This window comes from Chamaea fasciata, unplaced genomic scaffold, assembly GCF_029207755.1.
Source record: "Chamaea fasciata isolate MVZ Bird 193981 ecotype frontalis unplaced genomic scaffold, bChaFas1.0.hap1 SCAF_1, whole genome shotgun sequence".
Lineage (NCBI taxonomy): Eukaryota > Metazoa > Chordata > Aves > Passeriformes > Sylviidae > Chamaea > Chamaea fasciata.
Genome location: NW_027094086.1, coordinates 103958007 through 103984234, shown reverse-complemented (window position 1 = coordinate 103984234; position 26228 = coordinate 103958007). Strand labels below are relative to the sequence as shown.

General features: G+C 42.0%; 1 protein-coding gene across 4 annotated transcripts in view; it reads left to right on the top strand.

Moving 5' to 3' along the window:
• Positions 1–4423: 4423 nt before the first annotated feature.
• UBP1 (upstream binding protein 1) overlaps positions 4424–26228 on the top strand; it is a 40587-nt gene continuing 18782 nt past the window's right edge. Inside the window, exons 1-3 of one of the 4 annotated variants that reach the window (XM_066191819.1) lie at positions 4424–4534; positions 18814–18965; positions 25092–25168. In XM_066191819.1, the coding sequence (XP_066047916.1) occupies positions 4461–4534; positions 18814–18965; positions 25092–25168 (303 nt within the window). In that variant the 5' untranslated portion in view covers positions 4424–4460. Of the gene's footprint in view, positions 4535–9223; positions 9728–18813; positions 18966–25091; positions 25169–26228 lie in introns of those variants that run through there. The other 3 variants (XM_066191810.1, XM_066191801.1, XM_066191828.1) reach the window with 3 other exon arrangements.

The following is a 26228-nucleotide window of genomic DNA, read 5'->3' as shown; positions in this document are numbered from 1 at the left end:
GCTTCTGCATAAATATAAAACTTTCTTCTGACTTTAAACTGAAAACTAGTATTTTAAGCACAACAAAAATCATCACTGGACAGCAAAAACGTCCATTAAACAAAATTTTCAGAACAGATTCTGAATTCAGTGTCTTATATTGTACCTGGTGAACTTTTTCATGTGTTGTCTGTAGAACAATTTTTACTTGTTGAAAGCAAAGAGCAGAGATGACATTTGGTCACATATAACCAGTTATAATGCCAGTAGTTAAGGTCATTCCATGTAGTTCTCAGAAGAGCAATCAGAAAAAATTATATGAGGAGTCTGATCACTATAAAAAAGATTAGCAAGTTGAGTGATGCCTTAGTAGACTTCATCATTTTGAATACAGCTCATGGGAAAAAAATCCAATAAAGTTATGGGGTACCATATGCTAAAGTACTTAACTTCAGTGCTTATCCACCCATTAACAAAACATGAGCCTCCCCACCTTAAATTTCAGGTTGGACTTTGCATGCCATACACAAGCCTTAGAGCAAGAGATGTTTTAACTAAATAATGTCTTGTTGTTTGTGTATACAGTGCTCCTTTGCTGAGATCTGTGTACTTACTGAGCAGACCATAAAGCAAGAAAAAAAAGAAATAGCCCCTTAACAATAAACAGTACAAGGTAAAAAACTCACCTTATTTGTCCCCAAACTTGAAGGACTGTGTAACCACATACCTTTATGTCTAGAGGTTGGTCAAGGGCAGCAGGTGTGGGTGTGGGGAATATACATTGTTTCACAAGGCAAAATACCTGACTTAGACGTAAATTGAGAAGTTCATCCTGATTTAAAACACTAAGTTACAGTGTACTTGAAGCTGTACCCATATACCGTTCACAACAGAGATCAGTCAAAACACAAGACTCTGAATAGGACAGGGAGAAGAAATATTGAATTATTTTGAATAATAATCAGGTTGAATAATAACTTTTTTTCTACATGTTCTGTCTACTATATTCCATACAAGGAACTCAAAACATCTGTGATTGATAATCTTTTGTCAACCCTTGGAGGGAAAAAAAGGCCAAATTTCTTCTTTCATAGTGCTTTTGCACAGAAGTCCACAAGACCTGGTTGTGCTTTGCTTCTGTTAAACCATCAGGGACCGTGGTCACAGTGGGATAGGATGGTTTCTAGCAACAGTTTGTGTGGTCACACTCTGTCAAGTATGAAATAGTTTGCATACCATGAGGGACACCTGTCACACAGGCCTTGGGGCTTCAACCTTTTTTAAGAAGCAGGTACTTAAATCAGAAAAGCTGACATTATTTCCCCCTCCCTACAAACACCCCATCTCCTCGAGGCAGTAGTTTTTTGGATATTGTCAAAGACCCTCCACACAAGAGTACTATTTGAAGAATCAAATGAAGGTAAGGGACTAAATGGGCACATCTGCTGTAATGCTCCTGTGTTTTATTACAGCCTTCTATTGTGGTCAGGAGGGTCAAAGCTCTGGTAACAGCTGGGCAAGATAATGAAAGTGAACTGAAATCAGAGAACTAAAGCTTTTGCTCACTATCTGCATTCAGAATACATGGACTGAACCCAGGCCAGTAGCTGAATCTGCAACTGCTTGCCTGGGTTCCCCCTGGGGTGGTTATTTTCAGTGACAGCAAATTGTCTGTCTTGATATTAAAAACAAATCTGCAACCCTGAGATACAGTATTTGTGTTATTTAAAAATATCAAAATTAATTAATTCTGAAAATTAATTCTGAAAAGGCTAGGAACCAAGTCTATGCTAAAGATAAAAAACAGGTGTCTCAAATGTTTCTGCTTCCAAGTTCTCTCTTGGACTTCACAAGAAAAGATTAATCAAAACTACAGTGTTCCTTCTCACTTGCATTCTGACAAACGAGCATCTGTCAAAAGCAACGGGCTAGTTTGGGGAGGGGAAAAAGGTGTTGCACAATTTAAAGCCACATGAGCTCTGTGGGACATGCACAGAGAGGTGGGAGCCATTTTGTGGTACTGCTCTCTGGAGGGGAATCTGTGGTATTACCCTTTCCACATGACAGAAGTACACGTCACAGAACGAACCATGCTTGCCCTCTACATGGGAAGCTCTTGTAAACCCCAGGGGAAGGTTTTGAAAGTGTTTTGTGGGATGTGTAGCTCTCCTCTTGAGAATAATCATAGCAAATGGAAATGGAGCTTCCAAATAAACGTGCTGCATGTGTTTAACTCCTTTGCCGAAATCTAGGGCTGAAGACAGAGTAGCTTTATTTTACAACTTACCACTTTATGGAGCAAACTGGATACCAGGATACATACTCTTTTCCTACAGTCACTGAAATCAAAATAATTATTTAAAAAATACAACAGTGATCCCTGGGACACATGCAGACCTTTACATCTGTGAGGATGCTTGTTACGAGTCTGTGGTTACAGAGACATGTAAGAGGAACAACTGACCTTGAAAAGACTCATCCAGCTCTCATCCTTGCTGGACCAAAGATTAATATGTGTACACAAGCAGATCTGGTCATAACAGCCCTCCTTGAGGTACTTATGTGCTGCTTGGAGGAGAATAATTTCTCAGAACCACTAAGGCAGCAGCCCCAAATTTTGTCTGCTTTCCTGGGCAGTGTCACATATGGGTGTTTGTTTCTCATCCCATATTTACAGTTCCTCTACTATTTTTCTGTATTATTATATGTTGGGGAGATGATTCTGTCTCTTTAGTCCATTCTGGTAAGACCCCACCTGGAGAGCTACATCCAGCTCTGGGGTCCCAGCACAGGAAGGACATGGACCTGGTAGAGTGAGTCCAGAGGAGGCCATCAAGATGATTAGAGGGATGGAGCACCTCTCCTGTGAGGAAAGGCTGAGAGAATTGGGTTTGTTCAGTCTGGAAAAGAGATGGCTTGAGGGTTACCTTATTGCAGCCTTCCAATATCTGAAGGGGGCCCACAAGAAAGACAAAGAGAGACATTTGAGGACAAGGGGGAATGGATTCAAACTGAGAGTAGGTTTAGATTAGATATTAGAAAGAAATTCTTTGCTGTGAGAGTAATGAGACACTGGAACAGGTTGCTCAGACAAACTGTGGCTGCCCCGTTTCTGGAGGTGTTCAAGGTCAGGTTGTACAGGACTTTGAGCCACCTGGTCAAGTGGAAGATGTCCCTGCCCATGGCAGGGGGGTTGGAGCTACGTGATCTCTGAGATCCTTTCCAACCCAAGCCATTCTATGATTCTAGTCTTTGCTTTTTGTTTGCATTGTTTGATGTTAAGTAAATAGAGTAAATTAAGGGAGAATTGTCAGAGACGCTAATAAAAAATCCCCAACCAATTATGTTTATTTGAAGCTTTTTTGGCTGCTATATATTATTATCACTCTAATATGAAATAATTCCTTTTCGTTTCCCAGAATCTTGCTCTCTGATGTTCTGATTTGCATAGCTTGTGTGTTGCCACAATATTGTAATACCTTTTAAAAGTATCTTTTTACAGAATGAGCTGGTATTTAAAAACCAAAAATAACAAAGCCACCGATGAACTACTACTATTTGTCAGTAGTCCTTCCTATTTCAAGCAGAATGGGTGCCCTCTGCAGGTAACTATTTTCAGATGAGGATTTTGGAGGTGTGCCCCCTATTATTTCTGAGTGTCAAAGTCTTTGCAGGATCAACCTGTACTATTTTGTGTGTTTTAAAATTGATACTGCAATCCTGGCTGCAAATTCCAGCAAACAAATGGCACTGAGTGCACCAAGCAGCTGGTTTGCATCTGAATATGATTTTTCCCTAAAGTGTGGGCGTGAGGAGTGGTGTTGGGTTGGTGTTGGAGTAAATATTTTTCCTGCAATTTGACAGTTTTCATTGCTGGGTTGGGTTTTTTTTAAATTTTTGTTCATGGCAAGATGGTAACTATAAGGTTGGAGCCTGCCTGCCACCGGAATGAAACATGGAGGCAAAAAGGATGCAGTCTAAACACTGCTGAGAAGGCATCTTGCTCCCTTAAAGAGGTCTTTGTGTATTCCACCTTTTTTCTTTTTTCTCTGCAGTCGGTCATGCCGATGCAGGTTACAGTGTTCAAGTGTAGTGAAACGAACCTTTCTCTGTCTCTGTAACACAGGATTTGCTCAGCGACACTCTAGGACAGTGTGGGGGGAGAGGAGGAGAGAAACAGGGATGCTGGTGAGGTCTGAGCTGCACTTACGTCTCATTGGTAGTAAAAAAGCCCTGCAACTGGGCAGCAGCAGCACGGGGAGTCTGGGGAGCAGGAGAGCATGTGGGGAGCAGCCAAAGACATCGGCTCCCTGCCTCCTCTGGAGAGAGGGACAACTTGCTGGCAGCAGCTGAACGTAAAGGCCTGAGAGCAACCCAACTGCAACTGTAATCTGAATTTGCATATTTGTTTTCTCTTTCCTATCTCCCATCACTGCAGCGACCATCTCTTAGCTGAGCACAATGCTTCACCTCATCCCAAAATGCTTTTCTGGCACAGCCAGCCTGAACATTATCACCACCACCAGTATCCCACCAGTAACAACAGCTACCTGCGGTAAGTGAAGAATGGGGGTGACTTGTAATCATCATCATCATAATAATTATAATGCTATAATACACAAGAATGCAGACTGTATGTGCAATCTTTGCTAATCCACAAGTTGAAGCCTTCAAACAGAGCTGATGATTTGACAATAATTGGAGCAGTTAGAGTCAACATGGTGGAGGCTGACTTTGCTGTAGCCCTACAATTTTCACAAGCCATGTCACTGTATGTGCATGCTGCTAATAGTGTTAGGAATGTTTTCCTGCTTACTATGATATTCACAATGTGTTTTTGTTGGTTGGGGTTTTTTAATTACATTTGCAGTCTGTAGATAAAACTCCATTTATATGACATAATAGACTTAGAAATACCTTGATGTCTCATATCTACTTTGATTATTTGCTGGAACTCCGCTGATCCGCAGGACCAGGGTTTTGGGCTGCTTGTCATATCAGTGCAGGCTAAATGCTTTGCATTGAAATTCTGATGCAATATACAGCTTATTGCATCAGCATATTCCTGTGAGCTATGAACCTACTTTACCTCTGCATGACTGAAATATTGAGTACAGTATTCAAATTTTCTTATAATTAAAAATGATTGTGCTTTGACAAGAGCTAGACTCATAGATTCCAGATAATCTTGATAATAATTAAGTTTTAATTTATAATGTGGTTCACTCTTTGTATTAAACTTTAGCTTATTACTTTTTGGCTAAATACAATGTACATAAACATGACAGTGTTTAATCATTTATCTTGATGTGGCTCTTTCTATATTAGTAGCCTTACAGCTATTACTGCATCACAGCATTGTTAGTTCTGCAGAATGGTTGAGTAGCATGTCTTTATTAGGAATGTGTTAAGTTTTAGATTTTAAAACAAACAAACCAACCAATAAGAAACTCAAAGGAATTGAGGCAATATTTGGGTTCCAAAGTATGAAACTAATAATGAAACTGCAGTGGAGTTTTATAAAATCAATCCTTCTCAGTACAAAGGTGAGAGTGATTTGAAATTTAGATTGGCTAACACAAATAGATAGCAAACACGGCGCTGCTTGTATTGACTCAAGCAATAAAGCAGAAATGAAGGACGGGTGCTCAAGTTCCCTGACGCAATCTTGTTTACAAGTGACACTCACGGCTCCAGCACAAAAAGAAACAAACCACACGGGGAAGTGAGGGTGTCCACTCATTCCTCCAGTCTTCCCTTCTTCAGCCTCCGTTCAGCGAGGAGGAGGTTGGTCCCCTCACAGCTTTTCTCAGGGCCTGTTTTCACCATGTCCTTGCCTTTCCTTTCCTTGCCTTTGCCCCCTATATTTGCTTCTATTTTCCCATCCTTATCTAAAAATCTGCCATTTGAGTCCCTCTGAAGTTGCTCTACCCACACACTTTTGAGCAGCTGCATTTAGGTTTGGATGGCAGCCTGCATCGGTGTTTTGGTATAGAAATACAGCGTGGGGGGGGCCTTCCATCAATTACGGGCTGTGTACAGGAGCTGGTCTCTAATGAAATTGCCCCTCAAGGCCAACTACCTTGAGGAGAAAGAACACAAACCAGTTCAGGCACGAGGTTGCACGAGGTTTCAGTCTGGTCTTAATCATTGAGTTTCTTGGCTCTGTCCTCTGTCCACCTTTAGTGAAATAGCACACCTCAGCCCCACATCTGGAAATCAGTAAGGCTGATAGAGAAGCAGTCAACCTAAGAGGAGGATGCCAGCCAGCATTAGTGATAAGCAGATGGAGAAAGAAAGGTCCCAGGATGCCCACACCCCAGCAGAACTGTACTTGGAATGCTTTTTTTGCAGATCTATTGGCAAAATCAGACTCCCACTGCCTGAACTTTCTCTCCATCACATCTCCAATCTCAGTTACTGGGTCTGCAGAAGTGGAATGGCAGGGCCACAGGCAGCGTCATCTCTGGCAGGTTAGACCTGCGCATCTGGCCTGCTCAGAAGCAATTTGTGTGCATTGCTGATCCTCAGCTGAGGATCTGAGAATGGGACTGATCAAGGAACCTGCCCCAAAGAAACACATTCACAGGCCTGTACTTTAAGAACAGCAAAAACCAAACCACACACACCTCTACAGAAAACATGTTGTGAATGAGCCAGGGGTACAAATAACGTAAAGAAAAAATACTTTCCCTTTAATATTCATGTTTTAACAGAAAAAGGGCATTTGGTGTCCTAAAATAGCTAAAGATAACATCCTCAGAAATACTAGCAGTCCCTTTGTTCATCATGGACAATCTAACACCCAACTTTTAAAGACTGAAATGAAAGAGGATGGGTTTCACTGCATCCACTCAGGATAGCCTCAGGAGTGGTTGGAAATTTCTGTCACAACAATCCCCAGTATAAAGATCACCAATTTATGATCTTGTAACTGCTATGTAGCTATGTTAGCATAGATTTAGTAAGTAGAGAAACCAGTTTTGCTATGCATAAATCAAACTGTATGTGGCTTCTCTCGTCTTAGATCCTGTCTTATCTGTCAAGTAAGTTTGTTTTGTTTCCCACAAACCTTCTTTTGTAAAACTTACGAAAATGGGGGGTTGTGTTATTTCTGCTGCCTGGGTATTGTTGTCATCTTGTCAGGCTTAAAAGAGGAATTTTGCCTGTAGTAATTTCAGTTCTTCTCACTACAAGCTGTAACATGATAGCTAGTGCCTATGTTAGTGGCTTTTCCATGAGCCCTTGCTTTCCTCAAAAATTTCCCTTTTTCTAAGCTTCCTCTTAAATGCAGATGAACTGTTCATCTGTACCCAGACAGCCAAAGAACTCATACAGCAATTACAGCAGGAAAAACACCAGTATCTTTTTTGTTGTTTTTTTTTTTTTCTGTTTTTTTTTTTTTTAGAAGATGGCAGTCATATTTTAACTTACAAACTGCCATAAAGATCATAAATCATGGTCTGTGTACCTCTCCTTATCTTTGAGGATGCCATATGCACATTTTGAACAACAGCTAGTATTTTGTTAACCATTAATGAACTTAGGGCCTTCCTGCTTTATCTTTTGCAAAACTTGTGCAATTGTACTTAAAGCATGTTACTACAGGATCAAAATACATTTTACAGTCTTAATACTGTTCTGTAGTTTGTTCTCCGAACATAAGATTTTAATGAAATGTCACATAAAATTATGTAAGTATTCTCTGAATTATTAAATACGAGGGGGATTTTTCTGAGAATAGAGAGGGGCCCTCATCAGTGTCTATCACTGTCTGAAGGGTGGGTGTCAAGAGGACAGAGCCAGGCTCTTTTTGTGGTTCCAAGCAATAGGATGAGAAAGGCAATGGGCAGAAACTGATGCACAGGAAATTCCACATGAATATGAGGAAGAATTTCTTTACTTTGTGTGCGTGACCGAACACCAGAACACATTTCCCAGAGAGGTTGTGGAGTCTCTCTCACTGGAAGTACCCAAGAACCATCTGGATGCAATCCTGTGCCATGTGCTCCAGGATGACCCTGCCTGAGCAGGGAGGTTGGACTGGATGATCCACTGTGGTCCCTGCCAACCTGACCCTTGTGTTCCTCGAGGATCGCTTCCAACTCATGGCATTCAGCAAGTCTCTGGGGTTTGGGTGTTTTTCTTGGAAGGCTCCTCGGTGTTCTCTGGAAAAAGTAACCATGCAACGGTTTGTGTTGGGAAGGGACCTTAAAGCTACTCTCGTTCCAGGCCCCCCAGGGATGGGAAGGAACACCTTACACCGAACCCGGTTGCTCAGGGCAATCACTGCCCCGGAGGTCACTGGGTGTGGGAAATGGATTTTTAAGAGAATTCTTAAAGCCTGAGACAAGGCTCACATCCGTATGCAAACTCTGAGATAAAATATGCTGACTTAGAAAGGCCATGGAATAGGACAGACTACGCTGAGAGAGAAACGGAACTAGAAACAAGTTTCAAACGATGGCCTTGCAAATAGACATTTTGAAGAAACAGAACTATGAAAGATGTATTGTAGTAGGACCCACGAGAGGTGGTTAAGATGATTGGCTTAAAAGGCAGTAGCAGCATTGTGCGGCAAAAGCTGATAGGCCAAGAAGCGCTTAAAATGGATTGTAATTAGGAAATAGTTTGGCTTCTGATTGTGATGGCGTGAATTGGAACATCTATTTTGTCTCACCCTTAGCGTGAGACTGAAAATGAAACAAAAGTTTATAAAACGCCTCTCAGGAGTCTGGGTCAGAAAGAAAGGTAACCCGACAACTGGGGAGCGAAGGGGGCCCTGCACGGCTCGGCGGGGGCGCAGGCTGCCGCCATTCCCGGCCGGCGCCACCGCCGCTCCCGCTCCCGCCCCTCCACCTCCGCCCGCCGCCGCTTCCGGGGCGCGCTCCCGCCATGCCGCGGGCCGGGGGAGGAGGAGCGGGATCGCCCGCGCTCGTCACGCTGACGTCACCTGGCGTGAGGAAGTGCCCCCTCATTGGCCGGGCTTCCCCCTCACCCCTCCGCGCCCGCCTCTGATTGGCTCTCCTGGCGGGACCCGTCCAATCGGCGGCGCCGAGCGCGGGCAGGCACCGCCCCCGCAGCACTCGGGGGTGGAAGCCGCCGCCATGTTGTCGTGAGCGGCGGCGGCGGCGCTGCGGGACGCGCCGGAGCGGCGGGCGCGAGCCCCCGGGGCGGCCGTGACCTCGGGCGGCGGCGGCTCCTCCCCGGCGGGCGCCCGCGGTGCTGCTGCTGCTGCCGCCGCAGCCTCCCCCCTGCGAATGATGCGGCGGGAGGCGCCGCTGGGCTGGGTCGGAGCTCGGGCGACGGCAGAAGCGGCGGCGGCGGCGCTGGGCAGTGTCCGGTCGGAGGAGGAGGAGGAGGCGGCGGCCGCCCGGTCCCCAGCGCCCCGCGGCGGCCGGGCGGGCGCAGGATGCTGAGAGCGACCCCGCGCCCCGGTCGCGCCGCGAGGAAAGGGCCCCCCCGGGGCTGAGCGCGGAGTCGCCCCCGTCCCCCCGCCCCGCACGTTCATTTCCCTCTCCCCCGTCTCCTCCAGCCCCTCGCCTGCCCGGCACCGCCTCCCCCGGCCCCGGTGCCCAGCGGCTCCGCCCCGTCCGGCTCCTCCCGCGGCGGGAGCGCGGCGGGGCCGGCGGAACATGGCGTGGGTGCTGAAGATGGATGAAGTGATCGAGTCCGGGCTGGTGCACGACTTCGACGCCAGCCTCTCGGGCATCGGGCAGGAGCTGGGAGCCGGTGCCTACAGCATGAGGTAACTCGCCCCGCAGCCCACGGCCGGCGCTGGGCGCCGCGTCCCTGCCGGCCTCCTCGGGCCGCGCAGCCCTGCCCGTGCCGCTGGGCAGGCTGAGGCTGCGCGGGAGGGAGCCGGGGGTTCTCCTATTCCCCTTCTTTATTTTCTTTATTCCGAAAGCTTTTCCCGAGGGGCGGGCACGTGCCGGAGGGGCTCCCGCCCTACGCTCCCGTGCTGCTGGCAGGTGGCCGCTCGGGAAGGGCGGGCAGCTGGGGTGCTCTTCCCTTTATATGCGAAATCCCTGCCCTAAAAATGACATTCCCTCGTCCCTGCGGGCTGTAACCGGACCCCACATCTCAAACTGTGGTCATCTTATGCTCGACAAATGTAGTTCTTCTTCGTGCTAAACAATAGGTGTTTCCTGCCAGGTTTAATAATGTTGTTTCTCGACAGGGTTAGTGTTGTAGTTAATAGGGCGGTAGTATGGTTGTACTTTATTCAGTCTGTTTGTTCTGTGTTTCTGTGTAGTGATGGGGTTTTTCTATGTAGCATGTGTTTTGTGATGGGAGTTTTTTTCTTGCCGTGAAGCTCTCTCTGTTCGTAGTCAGCTTGGCGATTTCCTTACCTTTTGATTGTTTTCCAGGTTTTACAGAGTTAGCGTTTGAGTAGCGTTTGGATGTGCCTTTTCGAAGCTAAATTAAAACTGTACTTGTTTGAGTAAATTTTAGCTCGCTCATGGGCAGAATGTGTGGATTCTTGAGTGACGACTTAGTATGAAAAAGAAAAACTGTTTTGTAGACAACGACAGACATTTTAAGTCCAAGGTTTTCGACAGCGTTTGTCACTTTTTTAAGTCTGGAGAAGCAAAACAGTTGTGTCCGATAGTTTTGATGGCCTTAAGAAAGGCACGTTCTCTCTCAGGGGAAACTGAAACTTGCAGGTGACCACAAGCTTCATCTATTTTGTATACTTTAAGGCAGCACTTCCCAGGTAAAATGTCTGGAGGTGCAGTGTCTTTGCTGGAAGTTATGAAAAAGGGTTTCTGCTGGATAGAAATGAGGACCGTTCTGATAGTATTTGGTATTGTGAGTTCAGTGTGTTTATGGTGGGACAGGTATTTGATGGTGGTTTTGTTCTGTGTGTGGTTTGGGTTGTGTTTTGGTTGGTTGGTTTGGGGTTTTTTTAAATTAAAAATAACGTTGAGAACTTGCCAGTTCAGAGAACAAGGTGATTCATCTCTCTTGATGAGAATACTCCTAATTTTGTATTCAGCTTGTCTGGATTTTATCCCACTTCTGTCTTAGCAAAGCTTCAGACACTCATCCCATGAAGTGGTGTGGTGGAAGTTTTTGTAAGCAGCTGTGTGGTTGTTGCCTGGAGGGGTTCTAAGGGCAGACACCAATGAAAAATGCATGTGCTCGTGTTCAAGAACTGCTCTTCTCTATCTTGATTCAGTTCTTTGTAGGCTCTCTTATAAGTAAAAATTCTGCATTTTGACTGTTAGGTTTTTTTATATTTTCCTGTGTTTTCATAACTTCATTTCTCATCCCAGTAATGCACACACTTCAGTTTTTAGGAACTGAATTATCTAAGAATTATCATCCCTACTGTTGTTGGATAGATTGTTTTTTCTGGTCATATCATCCTGTTATGGTGGGCAACAGTCCTGAGTGACTTTTTGTTATGTGTGCCTGCCTATTAGGACATTCTGAATTACAACAGAAAGAGTTGTAGCCGTTAAAAACAACATTTAAAAAGTAATATTGTATAAGCTAAGCTATGTATTAGTCTTGAATCTTGTTTCACACTTGGTCTGCAGAGTATTTTTGGAAAACATACGCAGTGGTAGTATTTGTAACTTTAATCATGGACCCCAGAGTTAAAGGGATCACCTAATTGCCATTAGTGTTTGCTGGATTCAGAGTAATTCTCAGCATGTATGTAAGTTATTCTATGTATTGGTTAAATTTCTACTTTAGGGGAAATTATGGCCTGTTAAGTGATGTGAAAGGAGAAAACCAAGAGAAGTGGCAGGGCATGAAGAGGAGAGATACTCTCTGTCACTGTTCAGTGTGCCAATAGAAGCTTGTCATTTTCTTACCAAAAAAAAAAGAAGAAAATGAGGTATTGCCTAGAGGAGGGTGCTGGGAGAGCTCCTCAAGGTATATGCCCCTTTGATTTTGTTAGGAAGATCTGCATGTAATTCTTTTAACTGTTGGGGTTATATATAAAGGAGTTGATGCTTCCTGGAGCTGATGATAAGTCAGAGCCCTTAGGCAGAATATCTGGCATTAGTGCTGTGTTTATTCTTCCTGAGAAAGTTGCACATGTTCATTGAGCATCAGTCCATTGTAGGATTTTTGTTCAAAGGCTGCTCAGGCGCCTCCTGAATTTCCCTGCAGATTCACATGGTTTAAAATACTTTTAAAAACTTTCTTAGAAAGTCTTGAAACCTTTTTTTTCTGGTTGCTGTTCTAGCATCTTCTCATGCAATAAGAAACTGCCTATAATCACAAAATTAAATTCAGTGGATAGTAACAGTTGCCAGACATGTCAAATAACACCTGCACCAAAACTCATATAAAAACATTGTACCCTTCAGTGATAATGAGTTTTGAGTTAACTTAGGGGAGTTAATTTCAGTTGAAAATGACATGAATCTGGTTTTCTTATGAATCCCTCATATATCCCTTGTAACACAACAATAGTTGTGTACTTTTGAGGACCACTGATGGTTGCTTTGAACTGCAAAAAAAAATGGAGGCAGTTTAATTGAAAAGACAAGTTTCAAAGAACTGTCTGTCATCTTTCTAGCAGAATTCCATTTTTCATCAATGAATTATTTGATTAATAAATCAATATAAATTGGGTTAATTGAGCATTAATAGACAAGTACCCTAATGACTTGTTATTATGACTTATGAATACACATAATTTTTATGTGTAATTTGAAAGCTGAGTATATGGATGTATTTAAATGCTTATAGTTCCAATGGTGTTTGTAGTGCTACAATTCAAGCCTGTCATGGAGAACTTACCATTTGAGGAGTAGCTGTTTTGGTGTATATTTGTAGATTAAAACCTGAAGTTCATCAAACTAGATAAAAAAATGACTTTTGGTTCTGAAATGAAAAAGTCTCTACTAAAGACTGTATGAAAATACATCCAGACCATCCTCCTTTTTTGGAGAACCAAGTCAGTGTGACTCTGCTGCATCTCCCAAACACTTTAGTGTCTTTGGAGAACGCAGCTGTCTGCTGCCTTGATGGAAAAGAAGGAAAGCCTGCTGCAGTCTTCAGTCTTGTTTCCTTACTGTGCTGTGGGGAGTTTTGGCTGGTGAGGGGTCTTGGTGTACCACCTCTCAGCACAGTTCAGGCTGAAGTAACTCTGAGATGCTCGGTCAGGAGTTGGGGGAACATGGCCTTAAAACTTACAGCTCTCTTTTCAGGAGGAGAGAGGGAGAGTATTCTGTTCTAACAGCTTTTGGGCCCCTAATAGCCTTTTTTGGCTTCTGATAAACATGGTTGGGTTGTGGCAGTTACTGCCTTAACTTCATAGCTGCTGTGCAAATCCAAAAAAAGAGTTATCTCATTCAGGCCCTGTTTTTTGGCTGCTGTTATGTTATGACAGACAAAACTGCTGTTTATGCTTCCCCTAATGTCTCCCACTCTTTTGAGACTCTACTGCTGGTTATACTGGATTTTTGAAAGAGGAATGCTTACTGACGGTATCCTGATTTTTTCTTCTTCATTTTTAGATGTATGAAGTGTTTTCTGCAGAGTACATTATAAAGCTTCTGTTGTAGTGGTCTGTTCTATTTTTTAATGCATTGCACTGTAGAAAAAAATAATTTTCACGCACATATCGATTCTAAAATAAAATGTCAGGTACTGATTAGAATTGGAGCTTGGTTCTTAGTGCAGCCACACAAATATGTAAATACCTGTCAGGAATTAAGCATTTGAAGAAAAAGCGGATCCATAAACCTAAGCCTCCTTGCTTTGTTACCACAGACAAATCATGTTAAAAGATAAACCTCATGTTCTACATTGTTGACATTGGCTTGGGTTTGGGGTTTTTTGTTGTTTTCTTCCAAGTTGAGTGTGTGAATACATTAAAAAACTCAGGGGCCAGTTTAATTTTTAAGGAAAAGACTTCAAAGTGCAAAACTGTCTTCTGTGTTCCTCCGTCACCTCTCATATTGGGTGGACATACCAGATTAAGAGCAGGACAGCAGCTCTGCCTTCATCAGCTCTTCAGGCATTCTGCTGTGTAGGAGCCGTGTGTCCTGGAGCTGCTGCAGGCTGGAGTGGCTGCCTGACCTCCCTGTGTCAGAGGAGTGGATGTGGAACCATGCATTTGTCATGGTGAGCATTCTTCTTTTCCTTGGTAGGAAGGACACAGGTTTAGGTGTTGGCGTTTTCTTCTTTCTTTGATTGGTGGTTTCGTGTATTTTGTGCCAGACTCCCCTTGATTTGAAGCCTTTCTCTATCTTGAGTTTCTGTGTGATGGTCTGTGGGATTCCCAGGAACAGCATTACATTTGCACCTGGTTCTCGTTTGTGTTGGACAGCTTCTTGGACAGCTGCAGCCAAGAAGTTTGTTCCCCAGAAATTAATTCCAGGGGTCTTGCCCCACATCAGACTTGATTTTGTGGATACAGGGAAAGTGTTAGGAAGTACCACGTCTCCCATTGCCTTACGTTTTCCTATGGCTTGCTTGTACCTCTGAATAGTTCAGAGCTTGGCCTTGAGATCATAATTCTTAATTCAAATACTGCTTGACAAAAATTTTTCTTAAAGGTATTTGTCCTCGTAAAAACCATGCTTTAAAGTTTCAACAGGCCTGTGTGTTCTTGGGATGCTTTAGTACTCACACCCAAAAGTATACAATCCTGAAGATAGATAAGGCAGATGATGGATGGAACATCAGTTGTTTGAATTTTGTTGACATAGTAGTTCCTGGTCTTCTAAGGACAGGAAGTTCGTAATTTATTTTTTGACCCTTTATTAGGAAGGGATTTTACATATGTGTGTGTTTGTTAGGGTGTTTTTTTTTTTTTAATGCTTTGGACAAAGTGTGGAAAGAAGGTTTGAAATATTTAAGGAAGGTGATTTTGAAGGCTTACAAACACATTTCACAAGCATGAGGGGATAAATTACATTTTTCTTGGTCTTTTTGTACTATGCTCATGTAGGCTACATGACATAGGACCCCTTCTCACAGGTGATGCATCCCACTGGATGCTTCAAGTGGTAACGTTCACCTTGCTTCCTCTTCTAAGCCTTCCTGCTTTTGTATGGTGATGTTTCATGTATGCACCTCTGTAGCATACGTATCTCAGTCTTGTGTTGGAGGATAGGTTTGTGCCTGTGTTTAGGGTGTAATGAAGACAGTTTCTGTTGGGGTTTTTTTCCGGGTAAATTTTCCTCCTCCCTGTAGGAAGAAAAGAATGGCTTTCATTTGAATGCTTTAGATAACACATGCTGAGGAACTGAGATAAGACTTTTCTTACTAGAGCTAATAGTTTCAAAAACTTGGTCTCAGGATTCCTTCCATCAGGAGAGTAAACCCTGGTAGATGGACTTTCTCAAATGATACCAAAAATATAACAAAAGATGCTACTTGTCCCTCAAAACGTTACTGCTTGCCCATACATCAGCTTATTTGTAGTTCTAAAGTTCGCTTAAATGAGACAAGTGAAGTGAACGAATCTTTACTTCACGAGATCTAAAGTTCACAGTGGCAAAAAAGGAAACACAGTCTCTTCAAGCTCTCTCTTCTCCTGTAGTCTGAAATAATTTCAGCAGTAGCTATTTTGGAAAACTTGGCTTTTCCTCTATCTGGGCTGCTCTGCCAATGGACACTTCAATTTAGGTAAGAGGTTCTTTGGTTTGTGAAATAACTTAAGCAAAGCTGGCACTACAAGTCCCTTTCTTTAATCTGTAATGGCCTAGCAAAAATAAGATTTCACCAGGTGAGTAGGAAAATGACTAAAGGATGCCTACATAAGTACACGTAAGCATGGAGGCTGCCAGGGATTGACTGTGGGCAGATGATTTGTCCTGCTGGGATGTTGGCTCATTATAAAGGCAGAAAATGTAACCGGGGGGGGGGGTGAGTCTGAGGGGAAAAAGGTTGGAACTGACTGACAAGGCTGATCTGTTCTCTGTATTGTGTTTGTTTGTGGGATTTCTTTGGGTTTTGTTTGCTTTTAATTTGGTTGGGTGTTAAAATAGAATCAGTATAAGATTAGAGGTGGTTAAAAGACTGATTTAGCAGCTCCATAGTTTCTGGGAATGTGACGCACTAGCATATAACATATGCAGTTTATCGCCTTCACCTTAAGTAAAGAGCACTATGAACAATATTAAGTTTCTGTTCCCCATTGTGAGCAGCCTGCATCTTTTTTTCAGCTGTGCTGCAATTAATTTTATTTTGTAGAAAATGCTTGTAGCTGTGAAATTTAGCTAGTTCCTATTTAAACTGATACTTCAGGTCTTAATTTGAAATACTTTACTCATACCTCTTTGACTGTTTTAATTGCAGCTTTAAACTGATTTTAGATGGGGAAAGAGTATGTTGAAATGCAGGAAACACCAATATTTCATTCTTTGCAAGTGAATGAATCAGAATGTTATTTAAATGGTATTTATTTAAAGACGCTCTAGGAAGGAGTTTACATTGCTTTGTGCTGCTCTTCTGGAGTATTTTTTGGAATGGTGGCATTTAAGAATGAACATTATTCTCTCTTCACAGCTAAATGGTGGGGTTGTAGAGTTGGATGTCTTTATTTTTCCTTCTTCTTCTGCAGTGGCAGTTAATCATTATGCTTTGTAAGTATCAGCAAAAGCTGGTTTAAAGCTGCCTAAATTGGTGTATTTGTAGGCTTCCAGTGCCTGTCTCTTAAGTAATTTGTAACCACAAATTAACTGCTTTGTAACCACATTCTTAAGCCAGACCGGCTACATTTTTAACTTCAAATTGTGAGTAGAAAATGAAGGCTCTAAAGATATTTTTCATGAATGCACAACAGACTTCTCTTTATGTGAAGGCAAGTGCTGCAGAACTTAGTCAAGAATTACAGGTAATTTATTTGGTGAGATACTTCTCATGCCTTGGTTGTTGTGCTTTGACTCGTGTGTATTTTAAATGCTTCCATTGTTTCCATATTCTTGCCATTTTAAAGTTCCTCCTCATAAAAGCACTTGTGTTTTGGGTGCTGAAGTGTGTGGTGAGCATGGGTTCCTGGTGTAGCAGTCCTGGTTGGGACCACGCTTCTCTCTGCTTGTCACAGCGCTCCCTCTTGTGTCGGGCTGCTCCTGCTGCCCTCCTGATGGCATCGGGGCTTGAAGCAGCTCCTTGTTTCTTCTGAGTCATCCTTAAGGAGCAGTCACTCATCCATGGGTTTTGCTGTCCTACTCACAGATCCTTGTCTCAATACAAGTAAACTCTTTTAAGGGTGTCCACTTCTCCTAAGTGGATCTTTCACATCTTGCTTTGTAACTTACTTAAATCTTCTCTGGGCTCCAGTTTGGGGAGACGGCATCAGAAGTAGTTAGGACACAGTTCAAGTAGGCTTGTAATGCTTTTTTGGACAGTGTACTGCTTTGACCAGCTTGCATCAGTCTTTGTAGCATCTCCTGTGGTTTCTTCCTAGTGAAAGGCAACCTGTATGAGTATCTTTTTTCGGTCTCATTTTTTAATTCTAGCTGGTTTCTGGGAGAGATTCTGTACAGTTTCTACAAGGTGTAGACAAATTTCTTAGACTTTTTCACCCTTCATAAATTTTTTTCTTGTTCAATAGAACATCTTCCAGGTAGCCCAGAGAGTGGCACCCCTAATGGAATGTGTCACTTGCTCTGAGAAAAAGTTGGGGTGCCCCACCTGCACTCTGCATATCTAAGACTGAAGTAGACCAAGTCTTACATTCTAACCTTATGTGACACAAAAATATTTGCTGTCATCTCATTTTTTGAATTTATGATGGTACACTCCTTTGATTCTTCAGATATGAACTGGAATTCAAGAGGAATTAATACAGTTCTCTTTTAATAAAACAGACTCTTGCAGAAATGAGGAATAGTTTTGCTTCAAAAATTATAGGGTACAGCGTACAAATGGTAGTGCAATACAGGCATTTATAATTGTTTTACAAAATATATTTAATCTGTGTGATCAGTGCAAGAGATACAAAGAAGATACATGTTGGTTAAAAATTAAATAACAGGTGAGGTGGTGTGAGATCATAATTCGCTTAGAAACATTTTTAAAGAAAGTTGTGTGGCTGTACAGATGACTTCATGATGAACAAAATTCAGTGCAAGAAAAACTCCTCAAAAGTTTAATTTATGAAGGATTTCTGTATACAAAGAAGATTATTACTACTACAGATTACTAATTTCTGTAGAAAGCCAAAGATATGTTTACTGGTTGTGGTGAAGCTGTCTTTCTTACCACAGCTTGTGGACAACATGGATTATTCTCTAGAAACATAGCATTTACAGTTTTTCTGGTGGTTGTGAATCTTAGATAAGTGAAGTGAATCTTGGCATAAACTTTTTATAGCTTACGTTTTGTGAGTCTGCTGCTTAATCATTTTTGAGCTAATCACTGTGCTAAAGCCTACGAAAAGATTGACAGTGTCAACAGAATTAATAGTTTAGATATAATGGTACTAAATGAGGAGTGAGATACTTTCACAGTGTAGGTAACTTACTTTGGGAAACACATTATTTCAAAGAAGAAAATTAAGGCCTTTCTTTCCTTTGGCATGTTTATTAGGCAAGCTTGGCTGTGTTGACAGGTGAAAAGTTGAGAGAACCTAATTTTTTAAGTGGAGACAGGAAACAAAGATTAAATTTTCAGAGGATCAGTGCAGCTGTTTGTCTGCTTAAGTCCCATGGTATTGTTTATGTATCCTAGCCTAAAGTTCAGGTGGAAGATATTTTGGATACTGCTCACATAGATTTTACTAATAAAATGAGTAACAAAATTCTGTATGTATTTCACTGTGGGGTTTTTTTAAGTCACAAATAACTTTTTTTCTTTAACTTCAATCAAAACAGGGCCAGCAGTCTCAAAGTTATCTGTTTTTATTCTTTTCAGTGATGTTTTGGCGCTGCCTATTTTCAAACAGGAAGATTCCAGCCTTCCACAAGAAAATGAGACCAAACATCCACCTTTCCAGTATGTTATGTGTGCTGCAACATCTCCAGCAGTAAAATTATATGATGAAACTCTCACATACTTGAATCAAGGTTGGTGTACATATGTGAATGCAGCTTGTGGTGTAAGTCTGAAACTGGAATGGTGTTACAAGTTTTGATACATGTGTGTATATCCAAAATAAATGCATGTCAGAAATGAGGTTGTGGACATTGAGGTTGTAAGGATGCCTTACTAGTATTTTTTTTGTCCAACTTATAGGGTCACAGCTATAGTATGCTGTTACTTTTCCCTTTGGAATCTGGTGGGGGTGGGGTCTTCCTTTGTTGGTTTGATTTTGGGTTTTATTTCCTTTTGTGTGTTGCCCCTCTCCAGCCCCCAATAAAATCAAGCCAGTGAGCTTTTAGGAGGCAAATTTCAGGTGGTAATAGCTGAAAATCCGGGACTAATTTGGCATTTCTATTTAAATTTTTTGATAAGAGCAAGTTAACTGGATATTTGCATGAGGTACACACAAACAGCTCTCAAAACTCATAATACATGTCAAAATGTCAGCCCCTGATATGTTGCACAGAAAATATCACTGTATTTGCTCTCAAATTAGCTAGACATATCTGTCCAGAATTGTATTATGTTTGAACATGATCACCAGTGCAGTTACTTTTGCAGTTGTATACATTTATCAGAAATTAACTAGATAAATACTTCACATGAATCAGGCTGGGGCTTTTTCCTTTTTTTCCTGGGTTTTAATTTGCATGAAAGTTGATTTTTTTTCTTCCTAGAAAGAGCACTGACTGCTGGGTAAAATAATCTGAATGTAGTCATTGCCATATGATAAAACCTTCCTCACCTCTGAGAATTACATAGGTGTCCAAAGTTTAGTCAGCTAGTATTCTGAACTCAAAGTCATTTATCGTTTGTTTTGGACCATATCAGTGGCTTCATACCCTCCCATTGCTTCATCCCCCTCCTCTGGCTCTAATGCCCTAGGATCTCCAATCCTGTATCTTGTTCAGCTTTCTTTTCCTTGTGGATTTTGACTCAAAATCTCAATAGACTGTGCTGTAATTTGAAGACAGAGCACAAGGCAGCAGGCTGAAGGATGAAAGTGCTTGTTCTCTTGCTTCCAAGAAGAGCTTAGCATTTAAAGTGACAGTGTCTAAAATGACTGTAAATGTTTCATCTGTCCTTGAAAATACATTTTAATATAAAAATTTAGTTGGCGAAGAAGTTTTTGCGATTCTCAGTGTCTTGGGTAAGTTTTCCTGATGTTGAAAAATGAGAGCATTGGTATACTCTTTCCTTAAATAAAAATAGACTTCATAGTCTCCTTTCTGTGCTACTGCTTCAGACAGAAGGACATTACATTTACTGCCTAAGTTAAGGCCTTTTCATTAAAATTTCTCTACGAGCTCTTAGTGTGTATATATGTTTATACCCAGAGGGTGGCTGGGCACTGGAACAGGCCTCCCCAGGAAGTGGTCTATCAGGCACCAGCCTGACAGAGTTCAAAAAGCATTTGGACAATGCTCTCAGGCACATGGTGTGGTTCCTGGGGTGTCCTGTGCAGGGCCAGGATGGAGTTGGGCTCGATGATCTTTGTGAGTCTCTTCCAACTCAGCAGATTCTATAATACCTAAAAAAAAAGTTGTGAGACATGATTTCTTTCATACTGAAGGCAGCTTAAAATTAGGATCAATCTGCAGCATTGCGTTGTGCTGATAGGTATGTTTGTGTAATGAGTTATATTGAGTCCTCTAGCAAAAGAGTAATTTATATCCTGGTTATTCAGATATCTGGTTTCAGGTTTGGCCCCATTTTCAGGCAGTGTCTTACCTTAAATAATTTTCAAGAGGAAGTACCCCTTTGAATTTTGTCAGCAGTTGTTTTTGTTTCCTGGCTTGGGAATATCAGAAGCAGTGGGAACATTTGCCCTGTCTGTAAAGCTGTGGTGACTTTTCCTAAGGCAATACTTAAACAAGCCCTGACTTTACCCTCTGTCAGTAAGTATTTTAATTAGTATAGCTAAGAGTGTCACTCAGAGTTCAGGGAGCATCTGGCTGATGTTCTTTCTAGTCACGTGGTTGAGGTTTTGGTAGGAGCAGGATATTGTACTCAGTTCCTGTGTTTTCCTTCCAACTTGAGATATTGTGTGAGCTAATGGAATATTTAATGTGATTAGGTGTTCACCTGGAGCTGATTCTAGAAGTTCAGATCTTGGAGCAATGATGGTTGGTTGGTCGGTCAGGGATTTGCAGGGTTCTTACTGTGAAATCTGTTAAATGGACCCATTGAAAACACATTGGAGTTGCTGGACAGTGTTTTGAGTTGTCTGCTGTTCGGCTAGATGTATATGGGATAGCAGAAGTCTGCTATGGAAGAGAATTGCTTTTAAAAGGGAAGCATTCTTTAGGTTGGTTTCCACAGTCCAGCAAAGCTTGAAGTTGTGTAAATGCAAAGAGCTACTTGGGAGAGATAGGATCCAGCTCGGGAAGGGCAGTGAAGATAGCTTTGCCAGCTTGTGGCTGACCTGGTAAAGAGGTCTTTGAAGTAGGGACAATGAGGGAAGGAGAGAGTGACTGACAGCAGCACTGTGAGGGAGTGATGACCACAATCGATAAGCAAAGAGCATGAAAGGGAACACAGCATGGACAAAAGGAGGCTTAAACAGGGTCATCTCCAGCATTTGGATGTGAGCAAGTAAGTGCCTGTAGAGCATCGTTCCAAGGAAACACCAAAGCCCTTTGTGGTGAGTCAGCATGATGAGGTGCCTCTGAAGTGCACACACATCAGTAGTGCAAGTGGCATAGGAAGTAAGCATGCGGAATTAAGGACATCTCTGTGGTCTTGGGATTGCAGAGACTTGATGGGATGGCTTGCAGAGTGCCGTGTTGCGGTGTGGGGATATTGGCTCTTAAGGAAAGGCAGAGCAAGAGGATAAGGGGGGGGAGGTTAAGCATTGTGTGGGAGAACAGCTGGAATGTCTGTGGCTCTGCCTGTGGATTGATGATGTTCCAGTTGAGCTCTTATGGGTAAGGATTATGGATGGATTATGTCATATGGATGACATTGTAGTGGGTGTCTGCTGTAGGCCACCTGACCAGGAAGAACGAGCAGATGAGATGCTTTTGAAGAGCTGGAAGTAGCCTCACATTCACAGGCCATGATCCTTGTAGAAGGACCTCAAGAATCCCAATGTCTCCTGCAGGGACAATGCAGCAGCATATGAGCAACCCAGGAGATTACTGGAAAATGCTGATTGACAGCTTCCTGACCCAGGTGATAGAGGATAGCTCTGCTGTACTTCGTCAAACAGGGAATGGCTCACTGGGGTTGGAAGTTTCAGGGTCAGTCAGGCTTGTCTGCCCTCAGGATGTGGTGGACTTCATGGTCCTGAGAGGAAGAAGCAAGGCAGAAGACCAAGATCTCATCCTTGAACTTCAGGAGAGTAAAGTCCCATGGGATACAGCTCTGGAGGGAAGAGGGGCCCAAGATAGCTGGTTAACATTCAAGGATCAGCTCCTCCAAACTCAAGTGCAGCGAATCCCAATGAACAGGAAGTCAGGCAAAAATGGCAGGAGGCTTACATGCGCAAGCAAGGGAACTCAAATACAAAAGAGAGGCATGCAGAATGTGGAAGCAGGGACAGGTAACCTGAGAGGAGTACAGAGATACTGTCCAAGCTTGCAGGGGTGCAATCAGAATAGCCAAAGCCCAGCTGGAACTGAATCTGGTGAGGAATGTCAAAAGCAAAATGGCCTTGTGTACGTAAATGGCAAGAGGAAGACTTGAAAGTGGGCCCCCCTGCTGAACAGGACACTGGCCATGGTGACACAGGACATGGAAAAGTCTGAAGTACTGAATGCCTTCTTGGGCTTAGTCTTTTCTGGTACCATTGGTATTTAGGAATCCCAGGCCTTAGAGATGAGGGGAAAGTGAAGCAAGGAATATGTGCCCTTGGTGGAAGAAGAACAGGTCTGGGAATACATAAGCAAACTGAACATGCATAAATCTGCATGTCCTGATGGGATGCACCCACAAGTGCTGAGAGCAATGGCCTCTGTCACTGTGAGGCCACCCTTGATAATCTTTTAATGATCTTGGTGTCTAGGAGAGGTGCTAGAGACTACAAGAAAGCTAATGTTACTCTCATCTTCAAAAAGAGGAGCCAGGCAACTACAGGCTTCCTTGGAAGGTGGTGGAGCAGTGTTTCCTGATAACTGTTTCCTGGTACATAAAGGACAAGATCATCAGGAATAGTCAGAACAGATTTCCAAAGGAGGTATCATGCTTGACCAGCTTGATAAACGTCTGTGATGAACTGGGTGGCTTGGTAGACATAGAGAGTGTAGTAGGTATTGTTTACAGGTGATTCCTTCAGCTACGCTTTTGCTGGTTTATCCCATGAGATCTTCACAGAGAAGCTTATGAGGTATGGTCTGGATGAGCATCCTTGGAGATATTCAGAAGCTCAGGCCTTGCCTTGAGTAGGGGAATTGCCTAGGATGACCTCCAGAAGTCCCTTCCAAACTTGAACATTCTGGGGTTTTTGTGAATGAAGCTACCGCAGATTCAGTGTGAAGCAGGAGTAGTTATTGTCTGTAGCCTGTGTCACCTTGCTCCTCTGGCTGTTCTCCAGGGAAGAGCAGAGAAAGTAGTGGATATAGGTCTCACGTAGGAATGACAAAAATCAGCGCTGTGGTGCTTTCCACACTTTCAGAGCAGCTACATGTCCAAAACTCCAAAATGGAATGTGTCTGTTCATCTGTCTTGAAAATTTCCAGAGCTGTTTTTACATTTTCAAGTCCCGTATTCTTTGATTTTTACCGTTATCAAATCTACTGTCTTAATACTATTTTGTACCTATGAAAGATTAGCCACACCTCTTGAAGAAACAATCAGTACTTCTTTCTTCACCCACCTCCCTACCCCCCTAAAAATGTTGAGAGAGAACAGAGGAATACTTGAGAAAGTTTATTAACATGGCTAGATCTAAAAAATGCTGACTTTCAATACAGGTGAACTTATGTTAGAGCTGTGTGAGTAGAATAATATGGATAATTGAACAAATCACACTAACAGGAAAAGTTTCCTCCTGTTAAATACAGGAGGAGAAATTATATATCATTTACTCAGCTGCACTAGGTGAACATGTATTTCATATGGATTTACATCATCAATGACTGTATCAATGTTCACATGCTGCTTGGGTAAAGAAAACCTGTACCTGTGTAGAGTATATTCATAAATGCGCTTATTGTGTTCAAGCAAAAAAAGAAAAACTGAAATGATCCATAGTTGGAAGTAACATCAGTCGGTGATAAGTGAAAGGAGATGAAGAAATCATTTGCTCATTCACAGGGTTATTGCCTTGTAGGGCGGGTCAGAATGTCATAAATGTGTTATACACTGGACCATAAAGTTAGCCTGAAGGACAGTGCAGGTGATGATTTTACTGCATTTCATCTTAGTGAAGATGTTGAAATTTATTTTGCCCTATGTTTTAGTTAGGGAAATATGATTTTGCAGATGAATATGTGCTGCTCACTCAGGAAGGAAAAGAATCCTTGTTATTAAATAAATTTCTACAAGCTTTGCTTCTTTTGAAGCACAACAGTTTATCATATTCAGTGGAAAGATAGATTTGCTCATACTGTTGATAAAAACATTAACAGTCTCTCTTAAAGGTCTCTGTTTCTGAAATCTACAAAGCATAAAAATCATACAAAAGCAACAGGTGTGGGGACAAAATTAAACATGGGAGAATACTGTTTATGTTTTGGAAAAACTAGGAAAACTCTGCAAGAGTTTGTTTTGGAAGACCAGTTAATGGTTCTCAGTATGTTGCCATTCAGCAGTTTTGTAAAAGAAAGGAATTCAGCCTTGCAATGTTTTTCTTTAAAAAAAAAAAAAAAAAAAAAAAAAAAAAAAAAAAAAAAAGAGAGAGAGAGAGAAGCAGGGACTTAACACTTTACACAAAATGAAATAATTAAACTTTGAAAATATCTTTAGTTTTAAGGGGACCAAAAAGTGTCACTTTGTTTTGTTAATTTGCATGCTGTGAAGTGCACATTTCTATCTGGATCTCTCAAACTCGAGTTTAAGGTATTGGTATTCTTGTGTTCTGTGAACCAAAAGCTAATCTAAATGCACTAAACACAAAATAGCCTTTTGCTCTTACTCTTTTACCCATGCATTTTTTTTTCTCTTTAAAGGTCAGTCCTATGAGATTCGAATGCTAGATAATCGGAAAGCTGGAGACATACCAGAGATCAATGGAAAACTGGTGAAGGTGAATTTAAGTTCACTAGATAGTGTTACTAACAAACTCGAGACTGTATATTTTATGGATTTTTTTTTCTGCTATCACTAGGTATTGGTCAGAAAATGTGGACCAGTGATGTTTACAAATAAAAACACGTGGATATAAGTAACCAATGCACACTTGTGTGCACTGAAGACCTAAGCATTGTGCAGAGCTTAAGATAGTTGTCTGTAGATTTTGTATCCAGTATCTGTAGATTTTGTATCCAGTGTCTTCTGAGCCATCACATTGTTTCAAATGATCAGGAGATGTGAGAGGACGGTAGAGTATCACTTAGATAGAAGTGTAGGGATTGTGAGCCTGTTTCTTAAGAGGTGTTACAGAAAACACATGGAGCCAGCCTGTGGGTTTTGCAGCAGTGGGATATTGGAGATACATCTATAGGAAAATGCATCTCTAATTTTGCTGCTTTTTGAGCAGTTTATTCCACTGAGCCCCTTTCCTCAGTTCCAGATTTGTCTCCTTGTGCTTCAGTGTTACTTGAAAGTGTGGATCTGAGGTATTGTATGAAGCATGGAAATGAGGCAAATTGAAAAGTTACACAATTGGGAGTACAGATGATTAAAAGAACTGATGGAGGGGTTTGGATTTTTCTTCTAAGCACCTGATGATTATTGCTATTATTGATTTCTCAAAAAAAATCTTGTTCAGGTATTAGGAAAGAAGGGAAAAACTTTGATTAAAGTCACTTTGAAATTGGTGCTCATAAATGCACCAGAACAGTGTGCCTGTGGAAGGCTGAATCTTTACCTGCCAGCTTAGGGCTGTGTAATTTGTGAACTTTGGCTTGCTTGTATAGTCCTAGGCCTTGTTCTTATTTGTCTGTGGGATGCTTGTTCAGAGATCATTTCACAAGCATAAAAACACAAGCATAAAAGTGGGATTTGAGAGTTCTGTAATTAAATGTTTTGCAACCTAGTATGGTAACTTGCTGTAATAAGCATGTGGACTATTGTGCCCCCTTGGGTGCTATTTCCTTGTAGCCTTGGGGTGTCTCCCCTGTAATTCTCTAGGTTTGTATGTGGGT